At 41.2% G+C, this 14,859-nt stretch overlaps 1 protein-coding gene across 12 annotated transcripts in view; it reads right to left on the reverse strand.

The window, feature by feature from the left end:
* KDM4C (lysine demethylase 4C) overlaps window positions 1-14,859 on the reverse strand; it is a 510,087-nt gene that overhangs the window by 26,004 nt on the left and 469,224 nt on the right. For 8 of the 12 annotated variants that reach the window (XM_004778696.3, XM_045069836.1, XM_045069837.1 and 5 more), the window contains one exon: window positions 9,819-10,904. The exons of the other annotated variants lie outside the window; for them this stretch is intronic. In XM_004778696.3, coding sequence (XP_004778753.1) covers window positions 10,728-10,904 — 177 coding nt within the window. In that variant the 3' untranslated portion in view covers window positions 9,819-10,727. Of the gene's footprint in view, window positions 1-9,818; window positions 10,905-14,859 lie in introns of those variants that run through there. 12 annotated transcript variants of the gene reach the window in all.

The raw sequence follows: 14,859 nt of genomic DNA on the forward strand, positions 1-14,859 counted from the left end.
GAGAATGGTGATGGTGGTGATGATAAAGACTAGGAACAGTTGGCAGCGCCCACTTGTTAAACTGGCCAATATGTTGATTACTTGATATATATTCTCTCACTGAATGCTTAACATCACTGTCAAGAAATAGGTATTATTATGCCTATTGTACTGATGGAGAAACTGAGGTCAACTGTGAAGAGACAAACACCAAGTCACAAAGTTATTAGTGGTAAAGGGGAGCTTTGCACTCAAATCTACATGACTCTAAAGCCCATCCCTCCTGACTTTTTGTTAGATGCTGCTCAATATCCACTTTTTCATCTCAAAGAGGGAGGGAGGAAGGTCAGGTGTGTAAGAAGGTAGGCCACACTGGGCTGGGAGAGTGTTTCTACCTTAGTTCTTTGTAACTGATTACCACTGGCCAATTCCCTTTGGCTCCTTGTCCTCACGTCCCTCCCACTCCAACTCCTTGAAGGTCACAGACATTTTGTGTTGTCTGGGGGGAAAAATTGGCAACTCAAAGGTCTTATAAAATTACAAAAATATTAGTCTCTTATTCAATGGAGGGAGAAAACGTAGAGGCAGAAAGAGGCCTAGAGAATCAGTCTTGAGGAAAATCAAATCAACCACATTTCCCATCCTATTCATTTTCTAACCCATTGAAATTGGATTCTAATTGCGTAAAACAACTAATTTTGTTCATTAAGGTTCAATTAAATTAATCTGAAATTCAGGATAATGGCATTGTTGAACAGCCATATTAAAGATGAAACATAATCTCTCTTGACTCCATTTCCTTTGACAAAATAAAGTTCAGCTACTAATGAGCTTATGCTACAAGGTCTCTTTTATAAACGGCAACAAAGGGTGCAAATTTGTGAGCAGCAATTTTTATTATCATCAACAACCATTTCCTTTGTTATCAAAATATGCAGAAATTATTGTGTGTCCTTTTTTCTCATTCTGGCTTTGATGGGAGGAGGCATTAAATAAATAGCTTCATAATCATATCACCCTGGAGTTACACAGTGAGAGCCTGCAGGGGGTGGTTTCAAAGCTTTGAGGCAGGGCATTCTGTGGACTAGGCAGACATTTCAATTTTCAGCTTTTAAAGGCCTCAGAGAATCGTGCGCCCTCCCTCCCTCACCCCCAAAGTCCAAGTCTCTATTTCTGGGCAAACAAGAAGCATTTCTTTCTACCTAGGTAGCCTAGCCCATGGCTTTTTCTGACCTAAGGAAGACCCTGCTCTCTAGAGTCAGGAGAGCAATTGGCAGCCTGTCTAAGTAGTATGAGTCAGCCTCTGAGAATGAGCCTTCCCACCCTCTGGAGACACCAGGCCCTTTCCATTGGTAGCCACCAGAATGGCTCAGTGCCGCCATTTCCCTCCTCAGGGCCGTGTTGTGTTCACAGTTAACCAGTTCACAGTTGTCAGAATGTCTGCCCCTGGTCAGTAGTGCTGAGAATTTCAAGCCTGGTAGGGTTAACTTACTATCCAAACCTAAGACAAATGCCATCAGTCCCCAGTGCAGTGACACCATAAGTGAGTGGCATTCAACCAAGTAAGTGGCTGGCATTCGACCAAGCTTAGTGAGGGTGTTATGTGCAGGGGATCTCAGGGAATATGGAGATGAATAGGGGCCTATATAGCAGGGGTGAACAGTGGGTATACAATAAGAGGTCCACATCTTTATCCAAAATCCACAGGGCTAGATTTATTTTGTGTGAGTTCAGAGTTTTCAGTATTTTAGAAAGGCAACTTCATATCTAATATCCCATATTACCTAACACCCAACATGACTATCCTATAGTGGTATGTTTGAATGTTCATAGTAAGTGAAATAAAGAATATAAAGAGCCTCCTAGTAGTTCAGGTCAGGTCAAGTTTCCTACTAAATGATTTAGGAGTTATAAAAAAGAATCTTCTAGGAGTAAAAGAACAGCCACCAGGAGAAGAAAGGGCCCTGGGAGGGAAAGGGGTAATGAGATCATCCATAATATTCCTGCAAGGGGCCAAGTTGCCGTGAGCTGAGAGAACTGACCTCTATGGGGGGGCCTGAGGACTTACTGGGGTGTGAAAGTCCCATCAGTGAGTGTAGGGCCAGGGATTGATCTTTCTCCAAAGACCTGTTACAAAAGGGCTGTGCTCTAGTATTCCCAGTAGCTGTTGGAGCTGAAGGCCACACTTCCCCACAGTCTCCTGGGCTCTACCTTCAAGGACAGCTCTTTGGCCAGGATGTGCCTTCCCCTTCGCGCCTTTGTTACCAATATGTCTTCCACGAAGAAGACCCACCATGGCCACTACCACACTCACAAACCTGACCAAACCAATCTCTCAAGTCTTCATTTGGTCAAGTGTGTATAGTCTTCTCAAATGGGTGAGTATATTTATGTCCAGAAGAACCTTCATACTCAAAATGTAGTCTCATGAAAACATTCTCTTTATGCCTCTCAGTTTCAGAAATGTTCTTTAAAACACCATAATATATGAAGAAAGAATGAAAACCGTTGAATTAAAACTAAGTAATTTTGTAATTAGGGAGTAGTGGTGGCTGCAAAATATACTAAAACACACTAGATTGTACATTTTAAAAGAGTGAATTTTATGCTATATGTACTATCAATTAAAAAAATTAAATAGTTAAAAGAAAAAGCTTATTCAGTAAAATGACCTTCAGCTCTACTCCATTCTCATGACCATACCCTGAACCTTATCAACACTCAAGTGTAGAAATTATCAATGAACCCCTCTTCTTCTGACCATTGGTTCTGAACTTGAAGTCAGACCTTGAAGAGGTCCTTTCATCCTCTGCCCTGCAGTTTAACAGTTGTGTTTGTTTGGCATTGATATTGCAACATACTACACAAACTTAGAGGCTAACAGCACCACCGTGAATTTTTTTAACTTTCTGGAGGCCAGAAATCTGACATGCTTCAGCAGGCTAAAATTAAGGTGATAATAGGGCTGGTTCCTTACAGAGGCTTTAGGGGAAAATCTATTTCGCCTTTTCTACCTCCTACTTGCCATCTACATTCTTTGGCTTCTTCTGGTTTCTGTCTCTGTCTTCAAAGCAGATCACTTCACCCACTTTCTTTAACACATCTGCTTTTCAGTCTCTGAACCTCCTGCCTCCCTCTTATAAGGACCCTTCTAATTATATCAGGCACATCCAGGTAATTTAGGATAATCTCCCCATCTCAAAATACTTAATTTAATAGCAACTATGAAATCCCTTTTACCATGTAAGGTAACATATTCACAGGTTTTGGGGATTAGACTGTGGACATCTTTAGTGGGGGAATGGGGTCTTATAGCCATCCGTTTCCCACATCCCTCTTTTCTCCCAGTCAATTCCCTTTTGAAATCAACTACCTTCCCTTTTCAACCCAGACTAATGGGGAGGAAGAAACTATTCTCCAGCGTCTTTAATTCTCATACCCTTTTCTGCACACTGAACCCACTAGAAATCTCCTTGCCAAAACAATTCTATAATTTCCTTTTCTGCTCTTATGATAAAGAATTCAGTCTCTGTGGATGAAATCTCCAACCATTTCACCTCTGTTCTCAATCTGTTTTCCTTCTTTCAGGATTCTTCCATCAATTGTTCTCTTTAGATCTTCAATTTCTAGACCCCGCCATTAGTAAGAAATTATTTTCTCTCATCTTAAAGAAAAAGCGAGGACTCTTCATTCTGGACAATGGGGAGAAGATTTAGTTCTCCATACTCTTCCTGGCTAAGCTTAATTAAAAGTCATGGACATAATAGAACAACCATAAGAAGACTATGAAATGCTGAAAGAAGCAAGAAGACTTCCGGGGGCTTCAAGATTTAAGAACTACTTAGGAATGTAGTTGAATAGCAATGTGTTTGAACAAGAATGTGTTCTCTGGAATTTTCTTCTTATCTCCCAAATATCCTGGATTTGGAGATGGAGAAATCTGAAAACTGGATCTACCACCAAGAGGCATAGTGGTTAAAACCAAACCAAAACAAAAACACTTAAAACCTGCTCCCTATAGTCAAAAGACCTAAAAAGGAGCAGCATAGCAGGACAAAATCCTTTTTGACAATATTGTACCCCAGTCAAACATAATGAATGGTCCCTGCCTGTATAGTCTCAGGAAGAGACCAAATGGAGAGTTTGGATTTCTGTCCCTCACATGATGGCAGCAAGAGAGCTGGGGTGATACTCTCCCCTCACCCTCAGTGTTGTGCTGATGGAGACCGAATGAGGAATCTGGACTTCTACCTTCCATCCATCCTGAAGCCTGGATGTCCTGGGTGGCATTTCCCTCCCTGTCGGCATGCTATTAGTGGAGACTGAGTGTTTTTTATGAATAGTATGAGGCAGTGTTCCTCATTTTTTCAACTAGAGAACGGAAGGGTAACCTTAGAGAACAGAGATCTACAGAAAGGAATTCTATAAATATGCACAAGAATTTGGTGACTGACTCACATATGAAACTGATTTACATTAACTCACCAAAAAGTTTGAGAACTGAACTAAAGTGGAGAATAGTACCGTCGTTTGCAGAGTGGACTCTGGATAGCACACAAAGCAGATCAGAAGAGCTCTGAAAACTAAACTGTCACTGGAACCACAGCCCACAAAAGTAGGCCAGGACCTAAGCACTAAACCAAAACAGGGTGACTGCCATGACTAATGGCAAAAAGAATATAGATATAATCCAAACTCTTCTAACATAATATTCAAAATGTCCAGGTTATAACTGATTCATTTGCTATGACGAGAACCAGGAAAATTACTTGAATGAGAAAAGACAATCAACACACTGTAGTACCAAGATGAATCAGATGCTGGAATTATCTGACACAGATTTAAAGTAGCCATCAGTTAAAAAAAAAAATTAAAAAAATAAAGTAGGCATCAGAAAAATGCTTTCATGTATAATCAATCATGCTCTTGAACAAATGAAAAAATAGAAAATTTCAGTGAAGAAATAGAAGATACAAAGAGAAGAACCAAATGGGAATTATAGAGTAAAAAACACAATAACCAAAATTTAAAAATTCGTTCAGTGAGGTCAATATTATTGAGTTTGGAGATGACAGAGGATGGACTCAGTAAATTTGAGGACAGATCAATAGAACTTACCCAATCTGAACAAAGAGAAAATAAACTTTAGAAAAATCATTATTGGGGGTACCTGGGTGGCTGAGTCAGTTAAGCATTTGCCTATGGCTCAGACCATGATCCTGCGGTCCTAGAATCAAGCCCTACAGTGGGCTTCAGTGTGGAGTCCGCTTCTCCCTCTCCCATGGCCCCTCCTGCCACTCATGCTCTCTTTCTCTCTCTCAAAAAGTTTTCATTTCTTTAAAAAAAATTATCGGAAACCCATGTAACAACAACAACAAAAGACCCATCATTTCTGTCCCTGAAGTCCCAGATGGAGATCTCAAAGAGTATGGAATTAATGGATAAAAATTAAATGGATAAAATTAATGGATAAAAATTTCCCAAATTTGGTGAAAGGCCAAGAGGTTAAACAAATCCCAAATGAAATAAACCCAAAGAAATCAAAGTCAAGACACATTATTGTCAAGTTCCTGAAAACTAAAGAAAAGAAAATCTTGAAAGGAGAGAAAAGGGGACGGGGTGTGATTGAGGGAGGAAAGGAAGTGGGCAAGTGAGTGATGCCTGTCTAATAGGGAACACTGATTTTTTTTTTTTTTTTTTAGATTTATTTTATGAGGGCACCTTGGTGGCTCAGTGGGTTGGGCCTCTGCCTTCGGCTTGGGTCATCATCTCAGGGTCCTGGGACTGAGCCTTTCATCAGGCTCTCTGCTTAGCAGGGGAGTCTGCTTCCCCTGTCTCTGCCTGCCTCTCTGCCTACTTGTGATCTCTCTCTGTGTGTCAAATAAAAACGTTTTTAAAAAATATTTATTTATTTATTTATTTATTTACTTGACACAGAGAAAGAAAGAGAGTGAGTGCGAGCTTGCATAGAACACAAGCAGGGGGAGAGGGAGAAGCAGGCTCCCCACGCCAGGACCAGGACCTGAGCTGGAAGATGCCTACTGTCTGCATTAGGACTGAGCCACCAGATGCCCCTAGGGAACACCAATTTGAATGTTAATAGATTTCTCATCTGAAATCACTTGAAATGCTCTCCCCAAGGTCACTGTTGGCCTGCTCAGAAACAAGGACCTGATCTTGCTTGGACTCTGCAGCACTTTCTCTGTCAACCACTTCTCATTATTAGGAGCACTGTCTTCCTTTGCTGTCCCAGACATCAGAGCGTCCTGGTTTTTCCCTTCCAGTATTCAGGCCCAGGCTCTTCTTCTACCTATCCATTTAGCTTTCCCAGGCTTCTGATCTCTTCTCACAGGACATCTTCTCTCTCTCTGCCTTGCCCACCCTTCACCTCGATTTTATTTAAGTCAGGTTTACTGAGGTGATACGTAAATCTAGTAAAATCCACCTATTTTAGTGTTCAGTTCTATGAATTCTGACAAACATATAGGCTGTTACCACCACCACAATCAAGAAAAGTATTTCCACCCCCCAAACTTCCTTCATACCCCTTTGCTGTCCAACCCCCACCAAATCCTTGGCAAGCACTGATCTTTTTCTGTCCCCACAGTTTTGCTTTTGCCAGAAGGTAGATTCCATGTATTTTTAAAAAACATCTACCAATACGGGTGCCTGGGTGGCTCAGTGGGTTAAGCTGCTGCCTTTGGCTCAGGTCATGATCTCAGGGTCCTGGGATCAAGTCCCGCGTTGGGCTCTCCGCTCAGCAGGAAGCCTGCTTCCCTCTCTCTCTCTCTCTGCCTGCCCCTCTGTCTACTTGTGATCTCTCTGTCAAATAAATAAATAAATAAAATCTTTAAAAAAAAATCTACCTTGGGCGCCTGGGTGGCTCAGTGGGTTAAGCCTCTGCCTTCAGCTCAGGTCATGATCCCAGGGTTCTGGGATCGAGTCCCGCATCAGGCTCTCTGCTCAGCAGGGAGCCTGCTTCCTCCTCTCTTTCTCTCTCTGGCTGCTTATGATCTCTCTCTGTCAAATAAATAAATAAATTCTTTAAAAAAAAAAAAATCTACCAATAAAAATGATGCCTTCCTCATTTATACCCCTAGTGCTGATCTGTCTTTTAAGCTTCTTTTGTCTATCCAGTGTCTTTTGTTTGGGTTAGGTTTAGAATAATTTTTTTCTTCATGCATCAAAGAGGTTAAGTGATTCAGAAGTTACTTAACCTCTCTAAGCCTTAGTTTCCCTCCATGAAAGCGGGTAATGGTACTTTGTTGATTTCTTGGGGAGGTTAAACAAGGTAAACAAATGCCACTAAGGAGCCTACCAGGCTCAGGATTCACAATAGATACTCAAGACATCATTAATAACAGTGGCTCTTGATGAAGTTCAATTTCTTCAAGGGTCCTACACCTACTGAGGACAGAGCGGGAAGTTTCTGAGTTGTCAGCCTACTTGCTGGAGAGTTCAGGCTTCCTCAGAAGCCAGGAATCCTTCTCCCGACCAGTCAGTGCTCTATGTCTCTACAACATACTGGGTGAAAGAATGAGTAACATTTGCAGTGACTGCAAATCTGAATTCTCAGAAAGAGTTCATAGTACGATTGAGTTTTGTAACCAACCAATTACAATTACTTTATGTAATGAGAATAACTCTACTTAGCTTCAAGTTTATGTGGCTGATCAATATCTGAAATGAAGTTTCATTTCAGATCCCTTTTACTTAAAGGAAAAAAAAAAGTGCCCAGTGTTATTCTGCAGCATATATTACTCCAATATGATTACTCATAGGACCTCCCAGTCATTTATAATACCATATGCACTTCAGCCTTGTTTCACATTGGATGGGTACAGGGAGAAGTGGCAGACCCATTCACTCCTACATCTTTTTGTATTCTGAGTCTACATGTTTTCATATACTATTAGCCAGTAGCAATTTATAATGTATTCCAAGAAGCCATGTGATATTCTAGTGGATGCTTCTCAATTTTTCTCTAGATGAAATAAACAAAAGTACCATAATAAAAGTAAACTGACAAGAATCACACTGTTCTCATTTCACATACACATAAAGGAACTAAAATGTTGTGAAATATGCCAGGCAGTTTTTATTAATCCTCTAACCTCCAGAGAAAGGGCTGGCAATTAGATTTACATTAGAATTGTCACAGCTAGCAATTCTTTTAATACCAGAAGCTGGCCTTCAACTGATTTCATGTTACACATACACACTAAAAATGCAGTTAGTGTAACGCAAAGAAATTAAAATTACAATTGAAGTGTCACACAGTAAGTTAAAAAGCTTTAACAGTCTGTCTGGTCATAGAGCTAATAATGACTATGCAGAATGCAGTGAAACAAAGGTGTCTTTCTCAAGAGATAGAGTGCATCTGGGGCGAGTACTGTTTTGTTGAGGCAGCCATATACAGCTGTATAGTTATAGGAACATTAGTTAAGTGAGCCTATAAAAAAAAACAGCTGTATTTGAGATCACATAGGACTCTGCACATTTCCTCCCTGTGGCAGCCAATCAGAAATCTTGCTGACAGGCAAACTTGTATAGAACGAATGATCCTATTTAGATTAATTCTTCTTAATGCCTTACACAGGCTTACTCCCCTGGCATATTGTGGAGAAGACAGGTCAGTTCCATTCAAAACCTGGAGGTAGAAACACAAGCTTGATTATTTGATAATATATATGATGATATTGATATGGAATGTGGAGTGCTCAATCCTATAAAAGTACGACTGGTGGGCTCTTCCCCAGCTCGGAGTTCAGGCATGAGGCACTCTGGAAAATGAGCACTCAGTCAGCAGGTGGTCTGGAGAAATGATTTTTTTAAAGATTTTATTTATTTATTTGACAGACAGAGATCACAAGTAGGCAGAGAGGCAGGCAGAGAGAGAAGGAGGGAAGAGAAGGAGAGGAGAGAAGGAGGGAAGCAGGCTCCCTGCTGAGCCCGACGTGGGGCTCGATCCCAGGACCCTGGGATCATGACCTGATAGCAGAGGCTTTAACCCACAGAGCCACCCAGGCGCCCCTGGAGAACTGATAATTAACTATGGTTCTGTTATTACAGTTTCAGTTCTTTACATCCTCACTCTTTGCCATGAAACTCTGAAATGCCCTTGAATCCTTGGCTCTGGACTCTGGCCGATAGGATGTTAACCAGCACCACAGAGCAAACTGAAATGTGCCTACTCAGCTGGGCTCACTTGCTCTTCAGCCTCTGCCACTGACATGAGAAGAACATAGCTGAGCTAGCTCACTGGGCCCAGTGGGATGATGGGAGACATGTGGAGCAGACCTGTGAGTTAGCCTAAGCCAAGGTCAGCACAGCTGCCAAGCCAAGCCAAGCCAAGCCAAGCCCAGTTTAGACCAGCCAACCTGGTCTTCCAAAGGCTGGCCACTGAGATTTTGCAGTTGTTTGGAAGGCAGCGTGATGGTGATTCAAGTTAACTGAAGCAGTCATTAAGGACTCTGTGACCCTCAGCAATCTTTTCCTGCCTGTCCTCCACCGTTCATCTATAAAGTGAGAGGGTCCATACAGCCTTTTCTAAAGGTCACTGGGGACAAGGAACCTGGGATGAGAAAAGCTCTAGACTCTAGGTGCTCAGAGTTCTTCAAGGCCTAGAATAAGCTGAAAGAAACACTTGATCTGACACTGTGGGCAGGCAGAGGAGCCTTTATGCCCAGTGACAGGTCTGAAAGGTCTGGCAATATGTCCAGTTATATAAAAAGTCTGTGAACGAAGAAGGGCCTGACAAACTTTTTAGCCAGCTCCTAAAGAAAACCTGTTTTTCTGTTGATTTAAACATAAACCAAAAAGCAAGTCAGGAGACAGAATTGGAGAAAATGGAAATCTTTATTTTTAAACACTAGTACATTTTCAGGCTGTTTTAAAAAGGAAAAATCATATTAGTTGAAAACTATGCATCAAAGCATATTTATTTAAACTCTAATTTTACAAACACATAATGAAAGAAATATATTTTATAAATATCTACTCAGAATATTATGGGAAAAAAGTGTTTAAAAATAACAGCCCCAGATCTCCCTCTTTAGATATATAAAATTCCCATACAATTCATAAGAATTCTTTCTCAAGAGCCAAAAATTTCACAAAGGCCAACAACTCAGTTCTCATCAGACACAATCAAAAGTAATAGGGATATAAAAAAATGTAAAAGTTCTGTACAAGGGAAATTACAGATAGCACACGGGTAAATCTCATTACCATAGAGGCCATTTGTATTTTAAAAATGTTTTATAAAAACCACCATTTAAAACAAATAAGTGAGAGTCCTTCCCTGACTATGGAAAATATATAAATTATTACCCTCTTACCTGGGTATCAGGGCTCCCACTTGCTGGGGTTGGGGAGAGAAGTCTCCATGTGTTTCCTGACTAAGGGCACAATTAGGCCACAATTGAGGACCCACCTCCTTCCTCAGTGGCATTTTTTTGGTGGATGATTCACTATTATTTCCTTTCACTTAGAAAAATTCTTTGGGATCATCGAAGATAACTGCTCAGAAGTGAAAGCAAGACTAGGGGAGGACTTCGGATTGTCCAATTAATAACACTTATAATCTGTGGTCTCGGTGACCAAACTCTGGAAAGCCTAATTTTCCACTGTCAGAGACACACCCCGTCACCTACCCCAGTGAGACATATCACACAGCCCCAAGGTTGTCCCTTCATCTTTCCTTTTCTGGTCCACGTTGCTCTGTTGCCTGCAGCAGCGTATGCAGGTTACTGTCTCTTCTGACATTTTTTCTGAAAAGAGCTCTTCAAAAAAGTGCGATACACAGGATCATCCACATATTCATTCTTAAACCTGGAACTCAGCACCCTTTGTCTCTTTTTCTCCCCTTGGATTATATCTGCTCCATAAAATGTGTCTTCAAATCGCATATCAGAGGCTGTGGACTAGAAAGAGCCAGTGTCACACTGCAGAAAGCATGGCATTTGATCATGACAAGAATGGACAAAGATCTGATCTAGCCAGCTTGGAGTGGCATGTAGAGGCCAGGACATTAGCCCAGGATTTGCTCCATCCAGGCTCCTGCTTCCACGTAGCCCCAGCTTTCTTCAGGATCTCCCACCCCCAGGGGCCTTCCCCCAGCAGAAGCAGAATTAAAGTCTTCTCATATAAACCTCCCTCACTTGGCATCTCCCCTCTGGCTCTTCTTGCCCAACCAGGATTTTGACAACTTGGTCAACAGTCATCTTTAACTCACCCTACTCCTATTTACCTCTGGGCCTCTGCCCATACAACTTCCCTGAAACTGTCCTTGCTCCAGCCCAGTTCCTATGATACCTTTCTATTCTGTCACCTAAGTATTGCTGGAATTGCTCTCTTCTCTGACACTTTATAAGCCCTTCCTCCTGCTTCTCTTCTTCTGGCTGTTCCTGTTATGTGTCAGGGGTTCTCCTTTCTTAACTATCTGTTCAACTCTGATTCTCCTGATGTTTTGCATTTCTCCTCTCCACATATGCTCCTGAGCCCTCATATCCACACTTCTGCTTCTTCTCCAATGATGTTCATATCTCTCACTCCACTTCAGACCTCCTTCTGTGCACAAGCCTGCATGTCCAACTGCCCAGCAGCATCTCAACTGATCCCAGAGGCAATTCAAATCAACCTGCCCTAAATTGAAATCAAAGTCCTCCCTCCCCGTTACTATCCTTCCGATACCCCATAAATGGCATAACTATCCTACCCACAGAGACATAGCTACACTGATCAGAAACCTAAGAGTCACTGTAAATGTCCCCCATCCCCACCATGTCCAGGTCCCCTCCTCCATGTTCCTGATAGCTGTCCATCATTTCTTCTTTGTTCCTGCTGGCCCCATGATACAGGCCTCACATCTCCTCCCCTAAACCGCTGCAGCAAATGCTACACCCTCAGGCTATTTGCTACAGAACCACTAGAAGAAAGTGCTCTACAAACTCTCTGATTATATGTATCCCTGCTTATCATCTTTCAAAAGCTTTGCTGCTTTTTAAGATGGTATCCAAGCTCTCTAGACCTATATAACTTGGCAAAATCCTACCCCATATGCTGGTCAGATAGAATTATTTGCAGTTCCTGGCCACACCTTACTGGCTCATGCCTTTCTGTCATTAGATGTACTTTTTCCTTTGCATGGACACTATCCTGTTTTCTCTGACACAGGAAAACTTGAGGATCCTTCTTTTGGTTCCTATAAGACTTTATGTATCAATGCAGAATGAGATCAGTGGCAAAAATGAGGGGCAGTTAACTTTCTCTCCACTGGGGATTCCTGAATCCCTTGAGGGTGAGGATGTTACAGAGTGAGTACTGATCTTTACATGTCCTCCACACCAAGCAACACGCCTGGCCCTCAGTCACTGCTCAATTAAGTGTTAGCCAGGTGAAGGAATGTGGGTTTCTTCTGTTATGCTCAGGTAAAGCATTAAGACACAGTTTTTGCTTCCTAATTCTCTACTATTTTGTCTCCTAAAATGCATTTCCAACTGGTTTTCACTGAAGTGGATCACTCCAGATGATGCCAAGGCACAGTGCATCTCACTGTCACTGAGGCCACCTCCTCTGGTTGGTGACAGGGGCAGAGTTCAGCTTTGAGAACTTGAAACACATGGTCAATCATGAAGAAGAGATAAACAATGGAGAAGTTACAAAGAAGCCTAAAAACTAAAAAATGGACCCAAGTGCACAGCAGGCATGCTCCCTGCTAGCTCATGAGATGGTTATCCAGGGTCACTGGCTACCTGCATGGACCCCCAGACACTACCTTGCTTCACTTGGGAAGAAAATAACTAAAAGATTATGGGTTTGCTGGGCACCCCCTGCCATTAGGAGAAAACATTTTTGTTTCATTCATTCTTGGCAAAGTACTTCCTCTGAGTAATCTTTCCCTTTTATAAGTGTTAAAAGTTACCAAAGGAGAAAATAAAACATCTATGAAAGTGTTGCCGCTGTGTGAGAACAGCAAAAGGCAGCTTCTCAAATATAATAATAAAACCGATTTACCAGCAGCTCTACTTAATTATGCACTGTTGCCATGGTTATTCTGTGAGACAATAAAAGGTAATGGGGCCGTTTCTGAAGTTAGTGGGAAAGAACCCCCGCAAAATCACCGAGGTGGACTGCTGACTCTTTTGAAAAATTTCTTCCCAAGTCAGCATGTGTCTGGGTGAGCAGCAGTCATTAAAATATGAGGCCTCTTGTTTAGCAGTGAGGCTGCTAACCTACCCTTCTTTAAAAAAAACAAAAGAGATTTCTCTAATCATAAAATATCTTCCATCAATGAGATTTCTAATTAGATTTGTTTCACCAGTCATAGACCAACCAAGGGCCAGAGGGTTATATACGACCTGAAGGAAAGGCTGGACTGCTGTAATAGGAGCACATAAGTCTTTGATTCAATAAAAACAGAGGAGGCAAGCTAGATTTAGTGACTGTGAGCCTTTGTTCCTGAAGATATTTTCTACTAGGTTCAATTGTTTGTTACACTCAGATAATATATGTGATTTACATATTTTTTACAGACTTTTTTTTTTTTTTAAAGATTTTTTTTTTTTAATTTGACAGACATCTGGGGCACCTGGGTGGCTCATCAGGTTAAGCCTCTGCCTTCGGCTCAGGTCACGATCCCAGGGTCCTGGGATCGAGCCCTGCATCGGGCTCTCTGCTCAGCAGGGAGTCTGCTTCCACCTCTCTCTCCGCCTGCCTCTCTGCCTACTTGTGATCTCTTTCTCTGTTGAATAAAAGTGAAATATTAAAAAAAAATTTTTTTCCTCTGAGAATTAAAAAAAAAAGTTAGATGTTGGTGTGACTGTTCAGAGAAATGGATCTTAGGACACTCAGGTTCAAACAAAGCTGTGCAAGAAGGCAACCCAATATTGGAGACAAATCTATTATGGAACAAAGAGATTGTGATCTGAGCAGAAAGTAAAAAGTGTTCTTTTAATATGATTAAGAAATAGTATTTGAAATCTATAAGACCCAGCCAATGCTTAATCAAACACGCATTAGAAAATCAAAGACCTGAGAGACTTAGGCCTACCTACTCCATTGCCCATCCTTCAGTCTCTAGGTGAATGAATGAATGAATGAATGAATGAAGGAGAGGGAACAATGAAGGGCAGGAAGAGGAGGGAGAATTTAGGGAAGATAGAGGCACAGCATGAGTGTTGCCATCTTTAGCATCTTGAAGAAGAAAGTTGTTCCTAAGAGATTTTTAAGATACAGGGCATGGACAGAATTTTTAGATCTTTGTTAGAAATTAGCCAATGTCTTTACAATAGGAATATTTGATTTTTGTCTTTCCCTGCAGATTACCTGGTGGCTAATCTATTTTCAGGTGTGTGGTTCCCCTACATGTCACATTTCTCACTGGGTGGGCAGCAATGCTGTTACTGTCCCTCTGCTCTTCACTACTTCACTTTGAAAGACCTTCCTCTCAAGGATGCGGCTCAGGAAGTTAGTTGATACTTGGTGCAGTTACCCTGTCCCCAGGACCCTACCTGATAGGAAATGGAGCTAAATATACAACTGAAGAATTAAGGAATGCAAGGATTTTCCAAATTAAGGTAACTCTATAACTGCAGAAAAAGTATTATCATAAGCATTCACTGAAAACTAAGTATGCCGTTTATTCTGAAAAAAAAATTTTTTTTTCATTTTAGTCAGAAAAATCCCATTCATTCATATTTCCCTTTTCGGGATTTATCATTTTGCAGATGTAGTAGATGCAATTCTAATGAGTAAAATTGACTTCATTTCAGGGTCCACTAAATATTTTATGATACAATAATGAAAACTAAGTTATTGTGAATTATATTTTTTAACAACTTCAGTTTTGAGTATTTGTCCATGTTTATTTGTCTTTTA

Source organism: Mustela putorius, unplaced genomic scaffold, assembly GCF_011764305.1.
Source record: "Mustela putorius furo isolate JIRA1106 unplaced genomic scaffold, ASM1176430v1.1 tig00003944_pilon_pilon_pilon, whole genome shotgun sequence".
Classification (NCBI taxonomy): Eukaryota; Metazoa; Chordata; class Mammalia; order Carnivora; family Mustelidae; genus Mustela; species Mustela putorius.